Source organism: Perognathus longimembris, chromosome 1, assembly GCF_023159225.1.
Source record: "Perognathus longimembris pacificus isolate PPM17 chromosome 1, ASM2315922v1, whole genome shotgun sequence".
Taxonomy (NCBI): domain Eukaryota; kingdom Metazoa; phylum Chordata; class Mammalia; order Rodentia; family Heteromyidae; genus Perognathus; species Perognathus longimembris.
The window spans coordinates 84,165,503-84,193,203 of NC_063161.1; the positions used below are offsets into that span (position 1 = coordinate 84,165,503).

Here is a 27,701-nt window from a genome sequence, read left to right on the forward strand (position 1 = left end):
TTCAGATTCTGATATGATCGCTGCATGCTGAGACACACACTAAAATGTCACACTGTACTCCAAAAGCATAGAAAATTACTGGGTCATTAAAATGAGAAAAAATATGTATAAGATCCAGCATAAACAGCCTAACTGAAGCCAGGGTAATTTGGAGATAATTTAGGAGTCCCTGAGGGAGGAAACAACTTTGAAATGTAGGAACCATAACATTGCACAGACATGTGCGTGCACACACACAAACACACACACACACATACACACACGGAAGCGGAAGAGTTCCAAATATATATTTCAGACTCAGAATCTTATTTGTAGGATCTTCCCAAAGGAGAGTGAGCTCTCTCTGGGGTTCTCTGAGAGGGAACTGACTATGTCCAGGAGGAGCTGGTTTTTCTCTTGTCTGTAAAATCATATCCCTCCTTTGATTAGGCATATCCAGGCCTGCCTACCAAAGTCTGTCCTGAAGAAATGATGAGAACGTTTAGCATAAGGTAGTACAGGAGAGCAGAGGCTAGGATGGTTGACTAGATGTCCCAGTTCGCCTGGAACTGAGTTGTGTTTTGAGTTCAGCGTTCTAAGGGTCCTGGCTTGCCTCCTCTGGATGTTTCCATTAATCTTATGCAGAAGTAATACAGTGAGATGTGTACAGCCCACTGACCCCAGCCAACATTGTAACCGAGTAAGGGTGACAGCACATTACTTGTCCTTAACACATACAGCAGTATACACTTGGCTTGGGGTCAGTTAGTTTCTGTCTAAATATCTACAAAGACCAAGAAGCTGCTCAAAAAGCAGAGGCTGGAGGAGAATACTCGTTGCACATCTACTTCATAATAATAAATAATAACAATGCAGAGACTGCATACCAAAAGGGCCTGGATTTACCTTAAATGCAAAGAAGTGGTCTGTGTATTTCTCACCAAAGACAAATATAGCACCAGCATCAGTGTACCCCAGGAAAGTCTGCATAGAAGAAAGAAATAGATTATTCCATCTGTGGAGTGATATCACAAGTCTCAGACACATTAGGCTTTGCAGAAGATGAGGACCCAGCAAACTCCTGGGTAGGCTGGGCAAGTTTACCATCTTAGCTTTGCTCATCCAGGGAATGGCATGGAGGTGAAGTGTAGGGTTGAATCATACCTGCATACCGAATACCTGCCATTTCTGGCATTAAATCTGCTTCAGGATGCTAAAAGAACGGAGTGTGACTGTTCCCTGCAGCAAGTGGTACATGGGTGGTACTAGTTCTCACTGTATGCAAAAGAAGCCCATTTCTCTGTGTGTGGAGCTATCTAGAAGTGTGACTCCTTGAGGTGCAATGTAAAGGGGAGTGATATAGTGGAGCATAAAGCAGCAGTCATCTTAATAAACAAGACAAATCAGCATGTTTATCATAGACAGGGATTTGTCTAAATTGTGTTATGGAATTAAAATTAGGGTCAAATATTATAGATTTTTTTAAAACCCTATTTCTTTCATGACTTGAAGTACCATAAGAAAAAATTATTATTATTACTATTACTATTATTATTATTAGTGCTGGTCCTGGGACTTGAGCTCAGGGCCTGGGTGCTATCTCTGAGCACTTCTGCTCAAGGCTATCTCTATATTACTTGAACCACAGCTCCACTTCCAGTATTTTTGGAGATAAGAGTCTTATGGACTTTCCTACCCTGGCTAATTTTGAATTGCGATCCTCAGATCTCAGCCTCCTGAGTAGCTAGGATTATAGGCATGAGCCACTAGTGCCAGGCTAAGAGCAAATTATTTTTTTGAATCACTTACTTGAACTTGTCTGCCCATCCAATCAAAAGCAACAAATCCAGGTTTAGTTCTTAGAATTAAGAGCCCAAGAAGAAACTGTAATCCAATTCCCCAAAAGACAAGTCTCCAGTGAACCTATGCAGAGAAAATAGAGACAATCATTTCTTGTGCTAAGATGAACACTGGCATGAGGTTCAAATTAACAAAGGAAAAATACTAATGAGAGCAACATGACCTGGCACCATAAACCATGCTTACAGAAATTGCAACAGACCCCTTTTCTGGGTGCAACTGTTTATTAGAAAATTAATGCTAACCTCAGCATAAATATTCCAGGGACCATTGTTTCCCTGAAGATATCCTCAAATATAGCCTGTGGCCTACCCACTTTGAGGGGCCCAAGCAGTCATGAGCAGAAATTTTTTCCTGGGAACCATACCTTAAAAGAACACAGGATTACATTATTTACTACTAAATCTGAGAGTGACCTCTCAGTTTGGGAAAGTATGTGAACTATTAAGTCTTGATGAATAACTTAAACACCAAGTATAATGTAAGAAGCATCATTAGAGGAAAGACTAGCAATCTCAGTAACATTGTAAATATTATACATACAATGATTCCTTTCCCTCGGATAATGGAAAGGCAGAACATATGCTCAAGGCTGTGTTCAAGGCTCTTTATCTGACAGTTTATAGGGGCATTCAATGAAATTCAGCCTGAGTGAAGGGCTCTTGTTTCCTTATAAAAGGAGTCAATGACCTCAAATATGGACCCAGCATGGGCCCCATAAATGGACAATCATCTGACTTCAGTGCAGACATGAATGTCTTGCAGAGAATTCTGGGATTGAAGGCACAGAAGATGGAGATATTCACCTGTACAAGACAAACTATTGGCATCACATTAGATGAACTTGGTCTCTCTCTGATTAATGCTTTCTCTTTGGATCAACCTGTTTGCCAGGATAACGTCTTTCAGTGCTTGCCATTGTGATTCACATGTAAGAGAGCCTGTAGGTTTCTGAGTTCTCACCTAATCAATGAGTTATCATATCACACACCAATGAGGAGGAAAAAAAATCACAGATGGGGGCTGGGGATATGGCCTAGTGGCAAGAGTGCTTGCCTCCTATACATGAGGCCCTGGGTTCAATTCCCCAGCACCACATACAAAGAAAATGGCCAGAAGTGGCGCTGTGGCTCAAGTGGCAGAGTCCTAGCCTTGAGCAAAAAGAAGCCAGGGACAGTGCTCAGGCCCTGAGTCCAAGCCCCAGGACTGGCCAAAAAAAAAAAAAAAAAGTCACAGATGGAACTTTGATAAAGGGCAAAGACTGTATAGTCTGAAAGGATGAGTGAGTGATTTTTCCTGTTTGTGATAGGGGACAGAGATGTTTGAGTAAAAGCTGAGTTTGACAGGGAAAAACATGTCCCCTGCTCTGGAACTGGAGCTCAGAGGAAGGGAACTTGAGACACAAACAGGCAGCCCTTTGGGAGTTCTAAAAGAAGGCTACCCTTCTTCACCATAGCATCCTAAGAAGTAGCTGGAAGAGGTAAATTCTTTCACTATTCTTATTTTGAACTACCTTCACCTGGGTAGAGAGGAAAAGCAAACAAAAACAAACACAAAACCAAAAGCAAACAGAAAACCCATAAAAACAACAACAGTAGCCAAAAAAATAAAAGCCATTCCCAAATGGTTAATTCTGTACTTACTCTGGTTGGGTGCTTGGAAAATAGAAAGAGCAGGATAATGTACATGATGAGGCCACCAAAGGACACCAGCTGCTGTTTACCCAGCTTGGCTGTGTCTAGGATCAGCCAGAAGATAACCCCTAAGATCAGTAAGCTCCAGATCACCCTGAAGGAACAGAAAGAAAGGAAGCTGTGGCATCATTGATTGTGTTAACTTGAACCTGCAAATGAGTCTTAAACTAGCAAACACAGCAATGCTAGTGAAATCAATACACTCTGGCTGATTCCCATAGCCTGGCCTTTATGATTGAAACAAAAATGACAGATTCAAAAAAATTAACCAATGTGTCCCTCACATTTGACAATGCAGGCCCTTCACAAGTACCAAGTTCTATAAAGGGGTCAGAGCGGAGAAAGGGTATTTGCAGTGGGAGGTCTGGTGACAGCTTTGAGTGACCTACTAGAATCCTTCCCGACTGCCTGACCTCCCTCTCTCCAGGCTTCCTTCTCTTTCCCCCTCCCTCCCTTCTTCTGCCTCTAGAGATAAGGTCTTGCTGTATGGCCTAAACTTGAATTGAACTTAGGATTCTCCTGCCTCTTCCTCCTGAGCTCTGGGATTATAAGAGAGTATCACCATGCCCAATCTGTCCAGATTCCTTTTATTGTTGGTGTTTTGGGGCTTGAATTCAGAACCCTGAGCTCTCACTTGACTTGTTTGCTCAAGGCTGGCACTTTATCACTTGAGCCATGCATCTACTTTCAGCTTTTTGCTAATTGGAGGTGAGTCTCATGGACTTTTCTACTTGGAACAGCAATCCTCAGACCTCAGCTGAGTAGCTAGGACTACAGGTGTGAGCCATCAGCACCTGGCTGTGTACTGGAATGCTTCATCCTTGGTTTGGGATGCGTGAGGTGTTGCCTTCTTCTCTTAATGGGAGAACCTGAAATAGGCTCTGTGCAGTTGGTGGGCCCCATCAGAGATAAATTTGAATTTGAGTTCTGCCTTGCCTGAGGAGTCTGGTGGGCCCGCAAGGCTGATTCACGCTTTGATGGCAAAACCAGAAAGGCCCTTGTTCTGGGGGAGGAGGAGAAGGGAATGTGTGTTCTGGTAGATGCAATGTAGGAATCCACAGAGACCACACACAGGTTCTGGGCCTTAACAAAGTAGGGCCACCTGGAGAGTGAAGACATTGCACAGACACAGGCTACAGGACACACCTTTGGCAGTCACTGGGACATGAGGACTTGTAGGGGACAGCCTGCTTACACATGCCCACAGCACAGAGCCACTCCCCGGAATCGGCATTGTCCTGGCCCTGATCTCTCAGATAGCTTTGAGGTAGGCAGAAAAGGAGGTAAGAAGGAATACAGAGAAAGGAAATCCAGAGCTGGGAAGTGTGGTCAAGCTTATGGTTTTCTTTCTTGTACAGAGTGGGACAGATGTCCCATTAAAAACATGCCTGTAGCCTGGTGTTGGTAGCTCATGCCTAAAATCCAAGCCACCAAGGAAGCTGAGATCTGAGGATTGTGGTTCAAAGCCAGCCCAGGCAGGAAAGTCTGTGAGATTCTTATCTCCAGCTAACCACTGGAAATACCAGAAGTAGAGCTGTGGTTCAAGTGGCAGAGTGCTAGCCTTGAGCACAATAGTTCAGGGAGAGTGCCTAGGCCCTGAATTCAAGCCCCTCCAATACAGAGAGACAGACATGCAAACAGACACACAGATACACACCACCACCAACAACAACCAACAATCAACAACTGACAAAGCCTCCTGAGATTTATTATACTGTATGATCCCTATTTTGTAAAATGAAATCCCTTTGCAGGCATGTCACTAATCTCAATTTTTCTGTACTTAAAAACCAATGCTTTAAATAAGCACTGAGACTGGATGGCATTTGTGCTGCCCATTCCCTGTCTTGTGCTAGGTTAGATACTAGTGATTGATCATGATGCTATTCCACTGACACTATTTTATAATCTTTTTTTTTTTTTTTTTAACTCAGGGACTTGTATTTACTATGTAGACACTCCTCCATTTGAGATATGCCACCCATCTGTGGTGTATACTTCATCGTTACTATAATAATCTTTTTTTTTTTTTTTTGGTCAGTCCTGGGCCTTGGACTCGGGGCCTTAGCACTATCCCTGGCTTCTCTTTGCTCAAGGCTAGCACTCTGCCACTTGAGCCACAGCGCCACTTCTGGCCATTTTCTATATATGTGGTGCTGGGGAATCGAACCCAGGGCTTCATGTATACGAGTCAAGCACTCTTGCCACTAGGCCATATTCCCAGCCCCATATTTTATAATCTTAACTGCATATAGGGCTGTAGGTATCTCTCTGATATAGCACACAGATGTTTATTAGTGTTTTTTTGGATAACATTTTACCATTTAGTAGCATTTGAATTAAGGCAGTTAGAACATCTGTCAAGTGACTCATCACCTCACCTAGGTCTTGATTTCTTGTTTGCAAAATGAAAATATTACAATGAATTGCTCCCAACCTTATTCCTAGCTTCACAATCTCATAAATAAGGTAACGCTTTTAGAACAGTGTTGAAAAAGACCTTCTTCAATTGCATGAAGAAAATCAAATGCATTTACCATTTCAGCCAGAACCAGTGGCTGTCCAGCAGCCTTCTGCCTGGAGACAGGAGTTCATCAATTCGATGCTCGTATCTGGCCATCAGGTGATCCCAGACAACAAAGAAGATGACAGCCACAGTGATCACAAAAAGAGGAAGGGCTCTGTGGAAGTTCAGCACGCAGGCTGTGATCACCAGGACCAGGTAACCTGTCCAGGAGGCAAAGCAGACATATGATAGATATCATGGAAGCCAGCTGGACCCAGTCTGGCTCAGTCAAAGAGAGTTATAACCAAGCATCCATTAAATGCCTTGCTATGGGTACTGGCTGCTCTGGGCAAGGTTTTGCTTATTTTCCCTTTCCTCCTCCACTTCAATCAAGTCTCTACATTCTCACCATGAATGCAAGGGGTGGGGAAGGTTGCTGGCTTTTTAAAAATAATAGGACCTTCTGAGTTCTTGAATGCTAATGCTTTATCACTGAGCCTTTCAGTGCTAACATTTTGGTTTTAATTCCCCTGTTTTCAGACTCTATAGGTGAGTCATGGTAGGTAGAAAGGCTAGGGATCGAGGCAAATGCTGGCAGAGGTGTTGGTTTTCCTACAGCTCAGATTTGGCCCAAGACCAGGTAGTAAAATAGACCTATAGCATTCTCTATGCACTGTAGAACCTCAAAGGAGGACAGATCTGGCTATGACTATGGTGGCTGCCATTGAAGAGCAGATTCTAGGCTAAGACTACAGTTTCCTATTCAGAAAGGTCAGCACACAGGGCCTGCAACCTAAGTCTGGCCTGCCTCTTGTTTGCACAGGTGGCATATACGATTGCACTCACCAACTTGTACTTGTGCCCTACAAATAAAGTCATATTGAAACTTAGCTATGTGTGTTGGCTTGCATACAGTGGCTGCTTGTGTGTTTGTGTGTGTGTATGTGTGTGTGTGTGTGTGTGCACATGAGCATGCGCTAGTACTAGGCCTTAAATCCAGGGTCTGGGCACTCTCCCTTAGCTTTTTCATTCAAGGCTCATACTCTGTCAGTTGAAACACAGCCTTACTACCAGCTTTTGATGGTTAATTGGAGATAAAAGTCTTACAGACTTTGCTGCTGAAGCTGGCTTTGAACCTTGATACTAAAATCTCAGCCACATTAGTATTCAGGATTACATGTGTGAGCCACTGGAGCTTGGCTTAAAAACATTTTTTTAAGCTACAATACTGCATCATAGGCCACCATAATTGCATAGTTTTGACAGTATGCACAATATAATGATGAGACTAAAATTCTATCTAGCCTCGTACAACTGTCTGAGAATGAGAAAACTTGAACTTGACTTTTGGAATTTAGAAGTCCTGGACTGGTACCAGTGGGCTTAGGTGGGAGTTTCCATTTCATAGACAGAATTTTTGTCTCCCCTACTGGGGATTGAGTGCAGGGCCTTGTCCTTGCTAGGCAAGTACTTTACCACCTGAGCTACATCCCTGGCCTTTTTTGTTCTTATTTTTGAGATAGGATCTTGCTATTTTTGCCAGGGCTTGACTTGAACTCCAGATCCTCCTATCTTTACCTTCTGAGTAGCTGGGATTATAGGCATGTACAACCATTCCTGGCTCTAGACAAAATGTTCTTTAGAGTGGGATGTAGAGCCCTTTGCTTTGGAGAGGGAAACACCAAAGACATTTTTGCCTTGCCTTTAGCCAAGAGGAGTTGGCCAAATGGCCTACACTGGTGATCACATATTTACTCTATAATGTGTGGTTTGCCTTTGTTGTTATTACCATGTCTTGTCAATTACTCAAGTTTTCTGGGCTTGCATTAACCAAGGCACCCTAAAAATAGCAGTCACAAGAGTATGGTAGGTGATATGGTTTGAACATATCCTTCAAAAATTTATGTGTTGGGAACTTAATATCCAAATCATATTAGTAGTGTTTATAGTGTTAATGTTAATTAACTACAGTGTTAATGTTAATAGTGTTTGGTAAGGTGAGGACCTTAGAAGTAACTGGGGTTAGAGGAGGCTGTGAGGGCAGGAGCCCGAGGATGTTATATAGTGGTTTTATCAAAAGAGAAAAAGAGATTCTCGTCTAGACTCCACCTAGCATATGCTGTGATCTCTATTTCATGTTATGATGTAATAAGATGGCCCTCCTCACTGCTGCCATCTTGACATTGGAGCCTCAGCCTCAGAAATAATTACTACTACTATTATTGTTGTTGTTGGTTCATGCTGGTACTGGATTTATGTTTGGCTCTTTTACTCTAGGCTGGTGTTCCGCCACTTGAATCATACTTCTACCTCCAACTTTTTGCTGGGTATTTGGATATAAGAAGCACATGGACTTGTCTGTCTTCAGCTGGCTTTGAACTGTGATCCTCAGATCTCAGCTTTCTGAATAGTAAGGATTACAGGCATGAGCCATCTGTGTCTGCCCAGAAGTAAGTCTTTATAAACTCTCTCATCTGTGGCATTCAGTTCCAGCAGCAGGAATGGACCAAGGCAATTTTGTGCCTCAAGAAAATTACCCGTTGGCCTCCTAAATGAGGCAGGGCAGCAGCATGCCTAGGTTTCCCCTACAGAGATCTCCTCATTTATTTCTATGGAAGATTCAGTGAAGCCCAGGGAGAAATGGAAGGTTTCTTATCTTTTCCTGAAAACCTAATGCTTGGGAGAGTTCCCCTAAAAGATAATAGTGACCCCCATTGTCCATTGGTATTTACCAGTTAACAAAATGCCCCAGATGATGTAACGGAGAATGGTTTTGTGTTTCCTACAGAACTCACAAACTGTAGCATAGTTCCTTTCCAAGCACCTGCAACATAAAAGCAAAAAGGCAGAAGTAAATGCTGGAAACACAACATAAACTGCCATGCAAAGGCAAGGTTAGGTCATGTAAAACAATGAAGCACATGACAAACACATTCACAAAGCTATTTGTTACAAAACAGAAGCAGGAAAATTCATCTCATTGACTAATAGCAGCCTTGGATTGGTTAACCATGACTAACCCAAGAGATTAGAGAGATGCCAAAAGTGGACTTCCAGGAGCAGAGCAGATGGATAGCCAAGTGGAAGCTTCTAGATAAAAGCATTAGGGTGTCTCTCTCACACACACAGTGACAGACACCACTGGTATTGTCCTGGATGTGTGTAGTAATGTGCTGATAACTCAAAAGCTGCTCTAGAATATTGGGTGAATACATATTTGAATTTGTTCAAAGTCTATATGTAAACATGGACATATTGCTTGAACTCTCTTTGTGTGATTAATATAGGCCAATACAAATAAAACCAGCTTAGTTATGGGGATGGGAGAAAAAACAGGAAGAGCAACAGAAACTGTTTATACTAGGAAAAGATGCATCATTCCCAAGTGCTTTTAAAGAATAAAATCTAGTATCTCCTATTTAGCTTGTCACTAAGTTGCTCATAGAACTGTAATTTAGGGGAAGACCAAGTTTCCTGGTCTCATTTTGGAAAAAGATAATAATTCATTAGCTTCAGTTGCAGATCTAGCGTTTAAAAAATGCTAGCCTTGAGCAAAAAAGAAGCCAGGGACAGTGCTCAGGCCCTGAGTCCAAGGCCCAGGACTGGCAAAAAATAAATAAATAAATAAATAATGTAGCACAAGCCAGGTGCCCATGGTTCACTCTTGTAATCCTGACTACTTAGGGAGCTAAGATCTGAAGATCTTTGCCTGAAGCCATTTAGGACAGAAAAGTCTATGAGACCCTTGACCACCAAAAAGCTGCAAGCGGAGCTGTGGCTCAAGTGGTAGAGCACTAGCCTAGAGTAGCAAAAGCTAAGGGACAGTGCCCAGGCCCTGAGTTTAGGCCCAACGACTAACACCGAAGAAAGAGAAAGAAAGAAAGAAAAGAAAAGAAAAGAAGGGAGGAGAGAAGGAAAGATGTAGCTATGTCATTTTATAAGCATATCCATCAGAGTGGGGTGGCGTTATCAGATCTCTTAACTGTGTGTAATGCATTACAGCAAGCTGACATTAAAGCAAATTAGCTGGGAATTAGGCACTGTGACCATTGGCGGTCTAAGGTGAACAATTCCCATCCTACTGGTGCCATTTCGGTGTCATTAACATTAGTGAAGCCTGAGAACATATGACCACTCAAGAGATTGTTTCCAGCTGGGCACTGGTGCCTCATGCCTGTAATCAGGAAGCTGAGATCTGAGAATATCAGTTCAAAGCCAGCCTGAGCAGGAAAGACTCTGAGATTCTTCTCTCCCATTAAGCAACAGAAGACCTGGAAGTGGAGGTGTTAGCTTTGAGCAAAAAGCTCAGGGACTGCACCCTGGTCCTGTGTTCTACCCCTAGGACCAGCACTAAAAAAGAAGGGTGTGTGTGTGTGGTGTGTGTGTGTGTGTGTGTGTGTGTGTGTGTGTGTGTGTGTGTGTGTGTATTGTCTCAGCCCTCTCTGGGTCAGTGTAAAATGAAGGATGGTAGTCAGCTCTGTCTCTGAAGTGAGCTTGAACTTAGGGCCTGGATATTGTCCTTTAGCTTTTTCCACTCAAAGCTGACACTCTACCACTTGAGCCACACCTCCAGGTATTATACTGGTAAATTGAAAATAAGAGTTTCACAGTCTTTCCTTCCTGGGCTGGTTTCGAACCTCGATCCTCAGATTTCAGCCACTTAAGTAGCTAGGATTAATGATGTGAGCTATCTATGTCCATCCAGCAAGAGAGATATCTTCCGTTACACACAAATAAAAGTTCCTGTGAGAGATGGGAAATTAAGTATAATTTAAATAATTTATTAAATGGGGCTGTGAATGTGGCTTATTGGTAGAGTGCTTGCCTAGCATGCATGAAGCCCTGGGTTTAATTCCTCAGTCCCACATAAACAGAAAACAGAGTGCTGTCCTTGAGCAAAAGAAGCTCAGGGACAGTGCCCGAGGCCTGAGTTCAAGCCCCAGGATTGGCAAAAAAAAAAAAAAAAAAAAAAGGACAGATCTTTAGCGTTATGATAAAAGAACAAGTAAAAATAAAAGGCTGAAATTCCAAACTGGCTCAGTTTCTCTCTAGCTGTCTGACCTTGATTAGGTCACTCATAGCTTCCTTTTCCTGATCCAAAAATAAAATGAACAAAAAATCTTGCCTTTCCTCTTCTACCTTATGGAGTTGTAAGGTCTTAGATAACTTAAGGAAGCAAGGTAAGAATAGCAACAGTTCAATGAAATTTAAAGTGGATTGAGTTTGAAGAAATCAATTGCTATTGATTGACATTGAGAGGATGAATTAACTACTCTTGTATAGACAGGAGCAATTAGTTGGTAATTTACAACTTTAATGAGGAGACTATCCTGGGTAGATTTAAGTCTAGACACTGGGTTCCTCAGACATAAAGAAGTTTGAATTGACCACATTGATTATTCTAGAACTCCATTAATTTTTTTGCAAGTGGCATTGGGAGGTGATAATATCTAATGAAGCAAAAGGAAGATTAAAAATAGATGGTAGAACAAAGAGGGGAAGCCTGGAGAATAGATCGGAGGCAGGCATGGTTATTTCACGGGTGGAGAAGTTGTACCCTTTTGGAATTATATCTTGGTCCTCCTCTGTGTCTTCTTTATTTCTTGGGGCATCCTGTTCTATGGTGACCTGCTCTTCTTCACCCTGGAGACCAGACATTGGGGCAGAAACAGAATAATGAGAATGCTGGGGATTATAGACTTTGCTATCCTTTGTTCAGAATGCTTGTCCAGAAATTTCAATAGGACGTTTTACATTATTATGCAAGAAGATGGCTCCTATTATCTATCACACATTTTCTCCTTTTCTCTTCTCATCACAAGAAATTCAAGATCATGTTTATTGTCCTCTTGTTTCCCAGAGGAACTATTGGCATTCCCCCCCCTTTTTTTTAAGAGAACAGGCTCCTATTTCTGCTTTTTTTCTCCTGTCTGTACTATAATTATTCAATACCATCTTTATGTTTAGAGAACTACATGAAGTTAATGTCAGTAGTGAACATTTAGTAAAGATTTGATAATTACTAAATAAGTATTTTATAATTAAATTAGTATTTAGTAATTGCATGAATATTTACTAACATAATCTTTTACATGTGTGTAGTGGTTCTGTGGCTGGAACTCGGGGCCTGGGTGTTGTGCCTCAGCTTTTTGGCTCAAGGATAGTGCTCTACCACGTGAGCCACAGCTTCACTTTTAGCTTTGTGGTGGCTAATTGGAGATAAGGTCTCATAGACTTTCCTATCCAGGCTGGTTTTGAACTGTAATTCTCAGATCTTGGCCAGCCTCTGAGTAGCTGGCATTTAAGGTATGAGCCACCAGGGCTCAGCTGATACCACTGAAGGCTTTACTGCCTTAGGTTGGACTTTTCTAGAATGTTATCTATGGGGAAGGGCACAGTATATTGCTACTTTGGACTGCTCAAGAGTATGGATGGAAGATTCCTCTTGTCATTTTCCTGGCTTGATTGTTTGCTGTTTTAGAAACTGCTCAAAAATACTATACTGTCTATATCATTATTTATTTATTAACCTACTGAAGAACTTTGGGTTGTTTCTAAGTTTTAGCAATTATAAAACAGGTAAAACTGCAATAAACATCTGTGTGCTAGCTTTTAATGTAGACATAACTAAGTTTTTTTGATTCTTTTCTATAGACAGTACTAGGGTTTGAACATGGGGCCTCGTGCTTGCCAAGCATGCACTGTACTTTGAGTGAAGCCTCCAGCCATCTTTGTGTGTGTGTGTGTGTGTGTGTGTGTGTGTGTGTGTGTGTGCTGGTCCTGGAGTTTGAACTCAGGGCCTGGGTGCTGCCCCTGATCTTCTCTGGCTCAAGGCTAGTGCTCTACACTTGAGCCGCAGGGCCACATCTGGCCTTTTTTGGAGTAGTTTATGGAGATAAGAGTCTCACAGACTATCCTGCAGGGCTGGCTTGGAACTGCGATCCTCAGATCTCAGCCTCCTGAGTAGCTAGGATAACAGGTGTGAGCCATCAGCACCAGGTACAAAGGCTCTACTTTTAAAGAATTATTCTTTTATCACAAGAAAACAGACAAAATAATAAAATGGTAAAAAAAATCAAAATTAGTTTTTCTAAAGGACTATTTTCTTTTTGGCAGTATGGGGTTTTGAACTCAAAACCTAGTGCTTTCTAGGCAAAGCACTCTAACCCTTGAGCCATGCCTCATACCTTTTGGGTTGATTGTTTTTCAGATAGGGTCTTATGCTTTGTGCCCTCATGGGCTTAAGACCCTGATCACAATCTTCCTACCTATGTCTCCCATGTAGCTGTCATTAGAAGTGCTAACTTCCATGCCAAGCCCTTCAAAGATGACCTACAAGCCAGGCACCATGGCTCACACTTGTAATCTTAGCTTCTAAGGAGGCTGAGATCCAATGTTTACGATTTGAAGTCCCTCTAGTAGGAAAGTCCATGAGACTCTTATCTCCAGTAAACTACCAAGGGGAAGAAAAACTCAAGTGGAGCTCTGGCTCAAGTGGTAGAGCATTAACCTTGAGCAAAAGAAGCTCAGGGACAGTGCCGAGGCCCTGAGTTCAAGCCCCAGCACCAGCTCAAAACAAAAACAAACAAAAAATGATCTACAAGCTAGATGCCGGTAACACACACCTGTAATCCTAGCTACTCAGAAGGCTGAGATCTGAGGATCATGGTTCGAAGCTCAAAGTCAGCCCAGGAGAAAAAGTCTGTGAGACTCTTATCTCCAGTTAATTAGAAAAAAAAAAGCCATAAAGCTAGCAGGACAGCACCCAGACCCTGAGTTCAAGCCTCAGTACCAGTGCACATGAACACACACACATACACACACACACAATCTACAAGAATACTCTTTTTATTACTGCACAACAAATTCCTTAAATGAAATTCTATCCAGAGAGAATTCAATATATAAATGAAATAAAGCAGAGCTCCTCAGACTAGTGCCAAAGGTGCCCATAAAAGACTCTAGGGTATGATGGCTGTAGTGTTAGAACCATGATAGAGCCTACTTCTTTTTTTGAATCATTCACCTGAAAATTCAGATGCTTTCTGTTTAGCCAACTTTCCTTCCCTCCCTCCCTCCCTCCCTCCCTCCCTCCCTCCCTCCCTCCCTCCCTCCCTCCCTCCCTCCCTCCACCTTCCATCCATCCCTCCTTCCTCTTGAGATAGGGGTCTTAATATGTTATCTAGCCTATTAGGCTCTCCTGAGTTCCCATGATCCTCCAGTGTAACTGGACCTATAGGTTCATGCCTCCATGCCAGCTCAAAGCCAATGTATTCTCCCTTGGGATGGAGTTTCCCATCTGGGAACTCTGAGGGCAGGTGTATAAAAACAGTCTCTTTAATTGGGCAGTGTGATTTCTCCCTGACTCTGTTTTCCACACTCCATTTAACTCAGTCCTCTGCCTGCTGTTGGAACATCACACTTTGCTTCCACAGACAGGTGCAGTTGCCTGCTACACAGCATTACCATGGTAACTGTCCGCCCCTCAGCCATCCCCCCTCAACCTTACCTGTTTGGTGTTTCCTTGTTCCCTGCTTTGTACGGCTCTACTCCTTATCGAGTTGTTTCCTGATGCATTCTGGTTTTCAAGAATGCTTTCATCCTAAGGAAAAAAAGGGCAGAGCATACAAATGTCAGAGCCCAAACACAAATATTCTTTAGTAATGATACCTAGAGGAACTTGAAAGGTTGAGACAAGTCACAGATAGGTGTTTAGATGGAGCATTTTATTCCCAAAACTATAGGTTAATTTTGGACTTCTAATAAGCACAGATGAGCTTTGCTTTTATGCTTTTGTTATTTTTTGTTTTTTATAAAAAAGATAAATGTGTTCTACCTAGAGAAAGGAGGACCAAGCTGAGACCAGTGAGCAGGCTTCATTCACTCTATTCCATCACGTAGTTTTTGTTGTTATTTTTGTGCTGGTACTAGGGCTTGAACTCAGGGCCTGGGTACTGTCCCTTAGCTTTTTCACTATATGACTTGAGCCACCTCCACTTCCAACTTCTTGCTGGTTAATTGGAGACAAGAGTCTCATGGATTTGTTTACCAAGGCTGGCTTGGAACTTCCATCCTCATATCTCAGTCTCCTAAGTAGCTAGGATTACAGGTGTGAGCCTCCAGTGCCTAGCTCATATCATATAGCTTTGCGACTTATGTTGGATTTATGATGTGGTCATGTGTTTTGTTTAATGCAAAGCAATCTCTGGTGGTAATGGGCACAAATGCATTTTTTTGCAAAACTGCTTTGGTTTTACATTAAGGAGCTGATTAAGGTTTGCTTCTTGGAGGGCTATCCTGACCCCTCAGCAGCTATTTTCTGATGTGACCAACACCAGGATCATTGTCTTTTCATCATTTTTGTTGGGGGGGCGGGGGGAATCTACTTTCACTCATCTTGTCCTAACTTGCTTTGAGTTAGGCAACTAATGATTGGGAATTGCCTTGTGCTGGCCTAAAGGCTGCAAATATGTCTTAGAAAAAGTGCTATGATTATGGTTTTATACATGCTTTATGCACAAAAGCATTGTATTTCCTAATACTTGTAAGCAAGTGGCTCACCCACCACTTTTTTATTCAGCAGGTGGTGAGATAACCTAAAAAATTGTGTGTGTGTGTGTGTGTGTGTGTGTGTGTGTGTAGGCAATAAGCCTTCAAGCTCTCACTTGGCTTTTTGGTTCATTGCTGCTGCATTACCACTTGATCCCCGCCTCCAGTCCACCTTTTTGCTGGTTAATTGGAGATGGAATCTCATGAACTTTTCTACCCTGACTGGCTTTGAACCAAGATCTTCAGATTTCAGAATCTTGAGTAGCTAGGATTACAGACAGGCATGAGCCACCAATTTCTGGCTTAAAAAAACAAACACAACTTTTCATCAGCATAAATTAATTGTATGAAGAGGATTAATTGTGCCATTTACATGGTTTGATCAATGTAATTGCTGATACTTTCTAGCACAATGGCACAATGAAGACAGTAACAATTATTTTTGAATTACTAATTGAATTAATGCATTGTGGTGGTTTTAAGGTTGCACTAATATAACAATTTTGTATCTGGGTTTCTGGCACGAAATATGGTATGGAAGAAAACAATAAATACAGTATGGGAGATAGACTGATGGGGTACTTAGGGACTCATTTTTACTATTTTCCTACTTTGATGAATTCTTAAAGGCTCTGTACCATCAAATTAGAAATTAAAAAAAACAGACTGTTGGGTGCTGGTGGCTCATGCCTGTGATCCTATCTAGTCTGGAGGTTGAGATCTGAGAATTGCAGTTTGAGGCCAGCTGGGCCAAGAAACTGTTAGTCTCTATCTCCAATTAACCATCAAAAACTGGGAGTGGTACTGTGGCTTAAGTGGTGGAATGCCAACCTTGAGCAAGACCATTAAGGGACAGTACCCTGAGTTCAAGCCCCAGAACTGGCACACCACCACACATAAATACATAAATAAAACAAAATAAAGGAAAATAACAGACTGGGACAATAATGGCTAGGAAAACAGGACTCAAGTCACTGAAGGGCTAGCTCTTGGGTCCCTAGTTCCCCACATGACACTCAGCAGGTTGCATCTTCCCAAGCTGCAGCTTCCAAGTTCCAGGAACACTCTTTCTTAGGAGTGTGTTTCGTTTTTGTTTTTTTGAATTTATTTATTGTCAAAGTGATGTACAGAGGGGTTACAGTTTCATAGTAAGGCAGTGAGTACATTCCTTATCCAACTTGTTACCTCCTCCCTCATTTTTCTCCCACCTTTCTCCCCTCCTCCTTTCCCTCCCCCTCCCCATGAGTTGTACAGTTGGTTTATTATAGCTTATAGTTTTATAAGTATTGCTATTGTATTGCTGTCTTTTATCTTTTGTCTCTCCACTTTGATGTTCCCCTTCCCCTCCCCAGTTCCAATAAACATATATACAATACCCAGGGTACCAAATCAGTTACAGTGACAGCAGGGGTAAAAGGACCCGGGAAGAAAGACAAAAGAAAAGTGTGTTCTTACAGCCCCTCCAGAATCCTGACATTCTCTGGCTTCATTAGCGGCCTCGCCCTTTTGCTGTTGATCGATACTGCCACCTGGTGGCAGAACTGAGATTTGCTTGTGGAACTTGGATGGGTCCTGCCTCTTTTCAAGCTCATGAACATGGGTGTCTGTGTTTTGGAGAAATCTAGTGTCATTCCTTTCAAGGAGATAGCGACTCCTCTGAATGTATTTTTCACTTCTTAAATAAAATTATTTGTGCTGATGGAGTGCAGTCCTTGGCCTCCGTGTCCTCAGGAAGAACAGTGTTGCCCACTCTGGATATACAAGAGAAATGATTGGGCTGTGAAGGGGGTTAATTAGTGCCTGGAAAATAACCATTGGCATACCTGGTTTTTTATTATTTTTTGTTTCTTTTCACAGTGGAGTCATGGGGCTATAACAGGGGCTGCTCATTATTTCATAGCTCACTTTTTCTTTCCATCAATTTAGTACTTGAGATGACTGTGTTGGCAGGCAGACACAAACATGCTGCTGTATGCGTGAGAAAGTCAGGGAAGTGAGGGCTTTAAACCATGTTCAGCTCACTCTGCCTCATCTCTCTACTCAGCTTGTGCCACAGGGTGGTGGTCCTGGACTGAGCCCCTTTCTGGGACAGATCCTCCTTGCTAAGTGTTCCTGTGCCTTGGATTTGTTTGCTTTTGCTCTTGCTATGTTTCTAGGTGATGACAGCATGATACAGGTGGACAAAGACCTCCCATTCACTTTCTAAATCCTGCTGTAACTTCCAGAAGGCTGGCAATGACTAATGTCAGCGCCCCTTCCATTGGCAGCAGCCCCTTCCAAAGATTTTAGTCAACACACGGCCTTGTCTAGTGACTAGGATAATGGGAGGCCACCCCAGTAAGACAGCTCAGGGAGTGCTCCCTGTGGAGTGGCTAGTGGGTGCTCCCAGTCCCTCCTGTCCACTCCCCTGTCTTGTTCCTAGTGTGTGGATGGTTCTGTCCAGGCTGAGAACGCCAGAGCTCCTACCCTAGTGACAGCAGAGTGCTGTCAAAACCTTGAGCAGTCTGCTCACATCAGCTCAGAAATACCCACCTCCTGAATTGTGAATAGATGAAACTACTTCTCCCCTGCTGATTTGGTGTTTTCCTGGATGATACTGTACTTAGTAGACAAAAGACCTTATGTAAAATACTTTATAAGGCTTGATGTTTGATTCCTGTAAGAGCACTATGATATAGGTTCTATCTTCATTGTACAGATAAAGAAACTGAAGCAGCTTAGGGCTGGGAATGTGGCTTAGTGGTAGAATGCTTGCCTAGCATATATGAAGCCCTGTGTTCCATTCCTCAGTACCACATAAACAGAAAAGGCCAGAAGTAACACTGTGACTCAAGTGGTAGAAAGCTAGTCTTGAGCAAAAAGAAGCTTAGGGACAGTGCCCAGGACCTGAGTTCAAGCCCCAGGACTGGCGAGAGAGAGAGAGAGAGAGAGAGAGAGAGAGAGAGAGAGAGAGAGAGAGAGAGAGAGAGAGAGAGAGAGAGAGAGAGAGAGAGAGGAAAAAACCTGAAGCTTAGTCATATATTCTTTCTCTCTGCTCTTTTCTTTCTTCTTTTCTTCTCTTTCCTTCTCCCTCCCTTCCTCACTCCCTCCCTTCCTTCCTTCCTTTCTTCTTTCTTTTTTGGTACTGGGGATTGAACTCAGGACGTTGGACTTGCTAGGCAAGTGCTTTGCCACTGAGCTACATCCCAGCCCTTTCTTTCTTTTCTTTTCCTTCTTTCTATCCAATTTACAAAACCCTATACATTGCTGAATAAATTCTTAGATGCAGTCAACAAAGTACATTCTGAGAAATGGCAGTGCCTTGAATATTTCTGAGGCTATCAGGGCCCTGATGGCTTTATGAGCTGACCTGGTGTCTATTCTCATGAGTGGATTACTGCACACACAAGATTAATGGAGAGCTGTGTTATCCTCAGAGTGGACCTCTTAGGAAAGCCATTTTGGTGAGGTCTCCCACGATCTCTCTGCCTCTCACTACGTGATGCCCTCTACTGCCTCAGGACTGCTAACAAGCTGGCTATTACCAGCTGTAGCCAACTGACCTTGGGCCAAGAACCAAAACAAACCTCTTTTCTTCACAATTCACCCAGTGTGTGGCATTGTGTGCTAATAGCAACAGGAAACAGACTAAGATAGTCTAAGACTGCTTTCCTTTGTCTCCAAGAAGTTTCCCTGATAGTTTAAAGGATTAGACTATTCCCTTCAATGCTAAAGAGAAGGTATAAAAAATACCTTTTAAGGGGCTGGGGATATGGCCTAGTGGCAAGAGTGCTTGCCTTGTGCACATGAGGCCCTGGGTTCGATTCCCTAGCACCACATATACAGAAAACGGCCAGAAGTGGCGCTGTGGCTCAAGTGGCACAGTGCTAGCCTTGAGCAGGAAGAAGCCAGGAACAGCGCTCAGGCCCTGAGTTCAAGGCCCAGGACTGGCAAAAAAAAAAAAAAAAAAAACCTTTTAATTTTCAGTTGTTTTTCTGTTTCTACAAGAGATTTAACCTTTCTAGAACCTATTTTAAGAACACAGAATAGGAGTGGAGAAGAGCAACTTCCTCAAATGGTAATTTAACATTCCATATGTAAGTCCGGTGCCGGTGGCTCACACCTGTTATCTCAGCTACTCATGAGGTTGAGATTCGAAGACTGCAGCTTAAAACCAGCCTGGGCAGAGCCTGGGCAGGGAAGTCTGTGAGACTCTTATCTCCAATTAGTTACCAAAAAAAAGTTGGAAGTGGAGCTGTGGCTCAAGTGGTAGTGCACTAGCCTTGAGAAAAAAGGCTCAGGAACAGCACCCAGGATCTGAGTTCAAGCCACAGGAAATAAATAAACTAATAAATGAACAAATGTGGTCTTATGTGGGCTAAGATATAGAGGCTTCATTTCTTGAGGCCTCAGAACCCTTTGCATGGGAAGAACAGCAATGTCTCTCTAGTGGGTTTTGTGCAGCCCAACCACAGGCACATACTGAGAGGTGGGCTGAGACCAGAGTTGTGCTAAGCTTTAGCCTAGTTTGGCCTCATACCGTGATCCTCCGGATTTCTACTTCCTGAGTAGTTATGATATATGTGAGACACTGTACCTAGCCCTTTTGTTTGTTTGTTTGTGCTAGAACAGGGACTTGAACTCAAGGCCTGGGTGCTGTCCCTTTGCTTTTTTGCTCAAGGCTGGCTCTCTACCACTTGAGCCGCAGCTCTACTTCCTTCTTATTTATTTATTTTTGAAATAGGGTCCTACTATGTAGCCCAAACTGTCGTGGACCTCCCTATGCAGACCAGGCTGGCTTTGAACTTGTGATCCTCTTGCTTCCAGCTCCTGTATGCTGAGATCACAGACAAAAATTTGATCTCTCTAAATTGTTTGGGGTCATATACTTCCCCGATTCCCCAATTCTTAAATTTTTTCCAATCTATAAATGTCAAGTTCTTTGAGGCATGGTCTTTGTCTAGGAATGATGACATACTCAGAGATTATATTCTAGAACCTTCAGTCTTTACTCATTGCCCTTGGCTTCTTGACACATGTCAGTTGTGGCTCAGGTTTGTGTTGATCCTTTAATATGAGTTAATGAGCAGTAGATAGGCTCATGTTTCCTGAGCCTATGACTGACTTTCTAGCCTGCTCATGTGGGTTAGGAGATTAGATAAAATGCAGCAGTGCTAGTGAAAGGTCCCACCTGATCAGCCTGGGCTCTGTCACACTGGCATGATCCTGTCACCTCCGAATGTCCTGGGAGCCTTGAATTGGGCACAAAGAGTCAGGATTGTGTTTTGCTGTGCATGACAATAACACAAGCAGGGTCTATGGTTTCTTATGGTTATCTTTAAGTGCTCAGGGTGTGTGTGTGTGTGTGTGTGTGTGTGTGTGTGTGTGTGTGTGTATGTGTGTGTGCCTGTGAACTCTCAAGGGTAGGGATGTTAAGAAAAAAGAGAAGAAGCAGGGTTCTGTGCCCAAAGAATGAAGGGAAGAAGGCTTCCATATTTTAAAAAGCTTAATATGGCTTTGGGGTCCTGCGGCGCCCCCTGCAGGTTGTTCCATGTCATGCACAGGGTGAGCGAGGTGCAGTGGAGGTCTGCCCCCAGGGAAGCCCCATTCAGTCCTGGGTACCCTTCACTCTCCTAACCTCCAGGGCTTGCTGATGACAGCCTGACTTTGAATGAGCGGGGTGGCATGCATTGCAGGCTCGGGAAACCAAATGACTGGGGAGGAGCCCGGGGCCACAGTGCCAAGCGGTCCTCCCACACCTTGCTTCACTGTCTAACAGATAAGGTATCTAGCCAAGACCTCAGGGAAGAAATCAGGGATCACTGAGCTAATCACACACAGCAGCACGTGTGTACTTCAGTCTGAAGAGGCCAAAGGGCTATACAAGGTTTTTGTATGGATTCAAGTACCCCATTTCTCTCCTGCCTTAGAGAGAAGGCAAATCCATTAGTTCATGCTCTCTCTCTCCCTCCTCTCTCTCTTGCTACAGGAGATAAAAAAAAAGGGTGCAAAAAATGTTTAAAATGCACATACACACATAGTGTCAGCGAGCTTTCTTGAAGAAACAACTAGAGGAGGAAACAGATGAAACAGAGAAATGAAGACAAAAAAGAGGAACAGTAGTTTGAATCTATTTAATGGGTTTTGCATCTGAATTCCAGCCATTGTGGGTCTAGACTAAATTACAGATATTATAACCTATGACAATGGAAGAAAGGCAATCAGATTGCTACTTGAAGAGAAGGAAACGAAAAGAAAGGAGAAAGGTAACCAACCTTCCTCATCTTTTAGTTTCTTGGAGTTCAGAGATATTATAAAATAGCAATGTAAGATACAGATGTATACATATATGTATTTCACTAAAGTCAAGCAGGGGAGGAGAAGGAAAGAAAATAATAGAAGGTGGGAAAGGTAATCATTCTACAACTTGTCATAGTCTTGCTAGTGATAAAGAGAAAAAAAAACCTCCATAAGAAATCTATAGGAAAAACAAACAAACAAAAAAACCCAAAAAGGAAGCAGTGCTGTGAAAAGATTACATAACACATTGATTATAACAGAAGCTAAGAACATACAAATATTTATCGAATCAATGAATGGACTTAATGTAATCCTAGACTGAAAATGACTTACGGGCCCAGAACAGTGAAAAACGCAGTGATTATGAACTTAATCCATCCAGGCTGAACTGTGGACTGAAAAAGACCTATCATGTCCCAAAGAAGCAACTGTCAGACCAGGCTCTGGTGTCTCATGCTTGTGATTCCAGCTATGCAGGAGACTGAGATCTGAGGATTATAGCTCAAAGCCAGCCAAGGCAGAAAAGTCTGTGAGATTCTTATTTATTTATTTATTTTTGGCCAGTCCTGGACCTTGGACTCAGGGCCTGAGCACTGTCCCTGGCTTCTTCCCGCTCAAGGCTAGCACTCTGCCACTTGAGCCACAGCGCCGCTTCTGGCCGTGTTCTGTATATGTGGTGCTGGGGAATTGAACCTAGGGCCTCATGTATCCGAGGCAGGCACTCTTGCCACTAGGCTATATCCCCAGCCCGAGATTCTTATTTTTAATCACCAAAAAGCTGAAGTGAAGCTGTGACTCAAGTGATAGAGTGCTAGCCTTATGGAAAAAAGCTCAAAGACAGCACCTAGATCCTAAGTTGAAGCCTCAGTGATGGCACAAAAAGAAGAGGAGGAGGAGGAGGAGGAGGAGGAGGAGGAGGAGGAGGAGGAGGAGGAGGAGGAGGAGGAGGAGGAGGAGGAGGAGAGGAGGAGGAGGAGGAGGAGGAGGAGATGAAGAAGAAGAAGAAGAAGAAGAAGAAGAAGAAGAAGAAGAAGAAGAAGAAGAAGAAGAAGAAGAAGAAGAAGAAGAAGAAGAAGAAGATGAAGAAAGAAGGCATGGCTTTCAACCTCATTCAGGTCTGGAGGTCTGGTCTGGCGGCTCACCAGTATGGTTGCTGCTCACAGTGTCCACTAGGTGGCACCATTACACAGCTATTTGCTGGCTCTGGAAGTAGACTATGCTAGTATAACTAATACATAATAATAAAAATGAAAACAAGTATTAATACACTAAGCCATAATCTCAATTTCATATATTTTAGTTATTTGGATCATATAGTCTCTGGGGTGATACTCAAATGTCAAGGAAAAGTGGCTTACACCTGTAATCCCAGTTACTTGGGAAGCTGAGATCAAGAGGATATTGTTTCTAGGCCCAGGGGGCAACAAGGTTCTTAGTATTTATCTCAGTGGAAGAGCTGGTTGTAGTGTCATGTTAGCGACAGCAGGAATGAAAAGATAGAAGAATTGAGATCTAGGCATGGGCCTAGGCAATAAGGAGACCCTGTCTCAAAATAACCAGTGCAAAAGCCAGGTGTTGGTGGATTACATCTGTAATTCTAGCTACTCAGAAGGCTGAGATCTGAGGATTGTGTTTCATAGGCAGCCCAGGCAGGAAAAGTTCTTGAAACTTTTATCTCCAATTAAACACCAAAACAAAACTGGAAATGGAGCTGTGGCTCAAGTGGTAGAGTGTTAACCTTGAACAAACAAACAACAAAAACCCCAACTCAAGGACAGCATCTAGACCCATAGTTCACACACACACACACACACACACACACACACACCTGTGCAAAAAAAGGGGCTAGATGCATCAGTCAAGTGATAAAGCATCTGCCTAGAAAGTGCAAAGCAGTGAGTGCAAACCCCAGTACCACACATACATACACACGAGTACTGTGCCATCATTAGCTAAATTTGAAACAAATTGAGATCTAAAATAAATAAATGAATAAAATCATGGCTAATCCTTGCAACTTGGCCTGAGTACAACAACAAAAACAAACCTACAACAACAACAACAGATGCTGGATTGATGGTTGATTAGAGTACAGCATAAATGAGAAAACAGTCAATAAAGTGAGTATAGCAAAATGCTTAATTATAGAATGCAGGGGGTAAGTGTATAGATGTCCATTAGGAAATTCAACCTTTCTGTATTCTGGGAATTCCTATAATAAAACACTAGAAGAAACAAATGATGCTGGTAATTGATTATAAAAATGTTAATCAATCAAGAGACACAGGCTAAAAAAAGACAAACGATTACAAAAGCAATACTTGCAAAACTGTTTAGTGTAAATCTACTGAACAACTCATGGGGGGAAAGGGAAAAGGGGAGGGGGGAATGGGGGGGAATGAGGGAGGAGGTAACAAACAGTACAAGAAATGTATCCAATGCCTAATGTATGAAACAGTAACCGCTCTGTATATCAGTTTGTCAATAAAAAAAGTCAATCAAAAGAGAATACTATAAACTAAAAATTACATTCTTCTAAAGAAGTTTTGTTGAAACTTCAAGACCCAATATGATTGTATTTGGAGAGAAGGCCTTACGGATGTGAGATTTAACAGATCAAATAAATAAAAATAATAATTTAAATAAGATTGAGCTCATAACGATGAATCTTAATCTGAGTGATCTAGTAGTCTCATGAAAAGAGATTTCTATATCTGTCCATCTGTCTGTCTGGCCTCAGAATGAAACCTCTTTAGTTGGACTTCTTGAACACAGAAATAAGTGTCTGTATTTTAAGCCACCCTATCTTTGGTATTTTGTTTAGAGGGAATCAGAAAGGTTATAAACCTATTCCTTTCAGAAGAGTGCAAGTTAATACTGAAGAAAGAAAATCATTATTTTGTAATCCCAAACTAGTAAGTAATTCAGAACAGGATCATGGAAGAATTTTTACAGGAGAGAGGGAACTGTGCCGAGGGCCTTGATAGTGCAGACTGAAGCCACTGGTCAGACTCCTTGGGAATCAAAGGAGGAAACAGCGCCCTTCTCCTGGAGAGATGTGCTTGTGCAAGTCATCTGATACTGAGTGACCCACATCATATATATCCCTCCTGCGATGGGGCAGTCAGGAAACACATACCATCATTTACAAGATATACCTTGCCACAAATGTGGTATCTGATTTAAATCCAAAGAAACAACCACACAAATGTTGAAAGGGAGATTTTGTGTGTGTGTGGGGGGGGGGAGTCCTGAGTCTTGAACTCAGGGTCTGAGCACTGTCCCTGGCTTCTTTTTACTCAAGGCTAGCATTCTACCACTTGAGCCACAGCACCACTTCTGGCTTTTTTTTTTTTTTTTCTGTTTATGTGGTGCTGAGGGACTGAACCCAGGGCTTCATGCATGCTAGGCAAGCACTCTACTGCTAAGTCACATTTCCAGCCCGAAAGCGAGACTTCTTAATGAGCCATCTGACCTGAGCCTTTGACTATTGCAAGAGAGAAAAGAGACACAAGACACGAGGCCTCAGAAAGTGGGTACAGATACATTGGGACACTTGAGAAATTATAGCCCTAAGAGTATACTCAGGCTGGGAATGTGGCTTAGCAGTAGTAGGATGGCCTGCATGTATGTGAAAGTGATCAATGACAATGACTCTTTCCTTGACCAAACTCTATTTAGACTCTTCTAAGACCTCATCTCACATTGAGCCTTTGTCTGGCCTATAAAAATGGCACTTAGTACAAATCATTTCCCCCTACCCTTCCAGGATAAGAGACTTGGATGAATACTAGCATAGTTTCTAAAGGTGCAAATCTTTCCTTCCAGGATGACACTAGATTCCTGTCAAATACCTGTCTGAGAAAACTCACTACTCCACTTCTACTTTTCTGATGGTTAATTGGAGATAAGAGTCTCTCAGACTTTCCTGTCAGGGCTGACTTTTATCCTCAGCTCTTAGCCTCTGGAGAAGCTAAGATTACAAGTGTGAGACACTAGTGTGCAGTTCCTCTGTCCCTTTGAGATGAAAGTCCTGTCACCAAGATCTGAAATGCAAACATTCAAGAAATTAACTCTTTCTTGCTCCAGTTTGACAGAAAGGGCAAAAGTCTTGCATAAGTGCCAATTAGCAAATCCAGTGGGTTTCACACCCACCAGCTTCCTAGCTATTGGTACAACTTCCACACCTCTGCTGCCTTGCACTCTTGGCTCTCTTGCTTTCCTCATTCTTCCTCCAAAAGACCCATCCAGGAGCACAAAGTTGGGACCAGTTTGTGCTGGGCTCTCTTTCCAATGGAGTAGTTTATTACTCAGTAGAATCTGCCCACTGTTGTAATGGATGGTCATGTCGCCTTTGTACTGTAACATGAATAATATCTGGCATAAATAAGATCAAGTGGTCTGGGTTCAATTTCCTTTTTCTTTTTGTGCCAGTCCTGGGGCTGGGGCTTGAACTCAGGTCCTGGGTACTATCCCTGAGCTTGCTTTTTTTTTTTTTCTACCATCAAAGGCTAGTACTCTACCATTTGAGCCACAGCTCCACTTCTGGCTCTTTGGGTGGTTAATTAGAGACAAGAGTCTCATGGATTTTTCTGCCCAGGCTAGCATTAAACCATAATCATCAGAGCTCAGCCTCCTGAGTGGCTAGGATTTCAGATATGAGCTACTGGCTCCCAGCTTCAATGTCTGATTGATTGTGGAGATGATTTACTTTGTTTCCCAAGCTGGAGGACCAGCTAAAAGTCACATAAATGCAGGACTGTCTCCTCCATTAACACTTCCTTCTAGAAAACCCTCATATTTGTGGTCAACATTTGCACTGAAGAGTTTGTGATTCTTGCAGCCTGAGTCTTGCTTCTCATGCCTGCATGCATGTGAGTGGAGGAAGCCATCTCATGAGAATGTCCACAATGAAGCATGGAAGGAGAAAAGCAGAGATGCCTCAATCACCCTGGGAGAGCCTGCCCTTCACTCCGCGCCCCCCTCCCCCCCGCCCCAACCTGCAGAGTTTTCCCACAAGATATTGCTTCAACCTTTCTATTATTTGCATGTGTCTTGCAGAGAAACTTCATTGCCAATGCAACAGACAGAAAAGGTAAGACCTTTAGGAGATGATTAGGGATAGGAGGCTGAGGTCTGCCATGATGCATGATGAATGGATTCATGTTGTTATTCAGAAAGGCTTGTTTTTGTTTTTGTTTTTTTTTTTAAATCAGGAGAATGGGCTTATGTGAAACTGTGCCCCCCCCCCCCGTTTTTATGTATTTCTTTCCCATGGTTTTACCCCTGATATCACTGTAACTGATTTTAGTACCCTGGATATTGTATATATGTGTATTGGAACTAGGGAAGGGAAAGGGAATACCAAAATAGAGGGAAAAAGGATAAAAAGACAAACCAATGTAACAGCAATACTTACAAAACTATATTGTGTAAACCAACTCATGGGGGTAGGGGGAAATGGGGAGGGGGGAGGGGGGGGAAAATGAGGGAGGAGGTAACAGGTTGGATAAGAAATGTACTCACTGCCTTATGTATGAAACTGTAACCCCTCTGTACTTCACTTTGACAATAAAGAAATTTAAAAATATAGTCAATTTTATATATTAAGAAAAGAGTGGGGGCTGGGGATATAGCCTAGTGGCAAGAGTGCCTGCCTCGGATACACGAGGCCCTAGGTTCGATTCCCCAGCACCACATATACAGAAAACGGCCAGAAGCGGCGCTGTGGCTCAAGTGGCAGAGTGCTAGCCTTGAGCAGGAAGAAGCCAGGGACAGTGCTCAGGCCCTGAGTCCAAGGCCCAGGACTGGCCAAAAAAAAAAAAAAAAGAAAA

General features: G+C 42.7%; 1 protein-coding gene across 1 annotated transcript in view; it reads right to left on the reverse strand.

Moving 5' to 3' along the window:
* Positions 1-27,701, reverse strand: part of Slc28a3 (solute carrier family 28 member 3) — a 68,960-nt gene that overhangs the window by 21,689 nt on the left and 19,570 nt on the right. The window contains exons 2-8 of the mRNA XM_048351525.1: positions 14,549-14,641; positions 11,597-11,682; positions 8,772-8,863; positions 6,071-6,260; positions 3,483-3,627; positions 1,789-1,902; positions 886-963 (exon numbers count right to left, since the gene is read on the reverse strand). Coding sequence (XP_048207482.1) covers positions 886-963; positions 1,789-1,902; positions 3,483-3,627; positions 6,071-6,260; positions 8,772-8,863; positions 11,597-11,682; positions 14,549-14,641 — 798 coding nt within the window. The remainder of the gene's footprint in view (positions 1-885; positions 964-1,788; positions 1,903-3,482; positions 3,628-6,070; positions 6,261-8,771; positions 8,864-11,596; positions 11,683-14,548; positions 14,642-27,701) is intronic.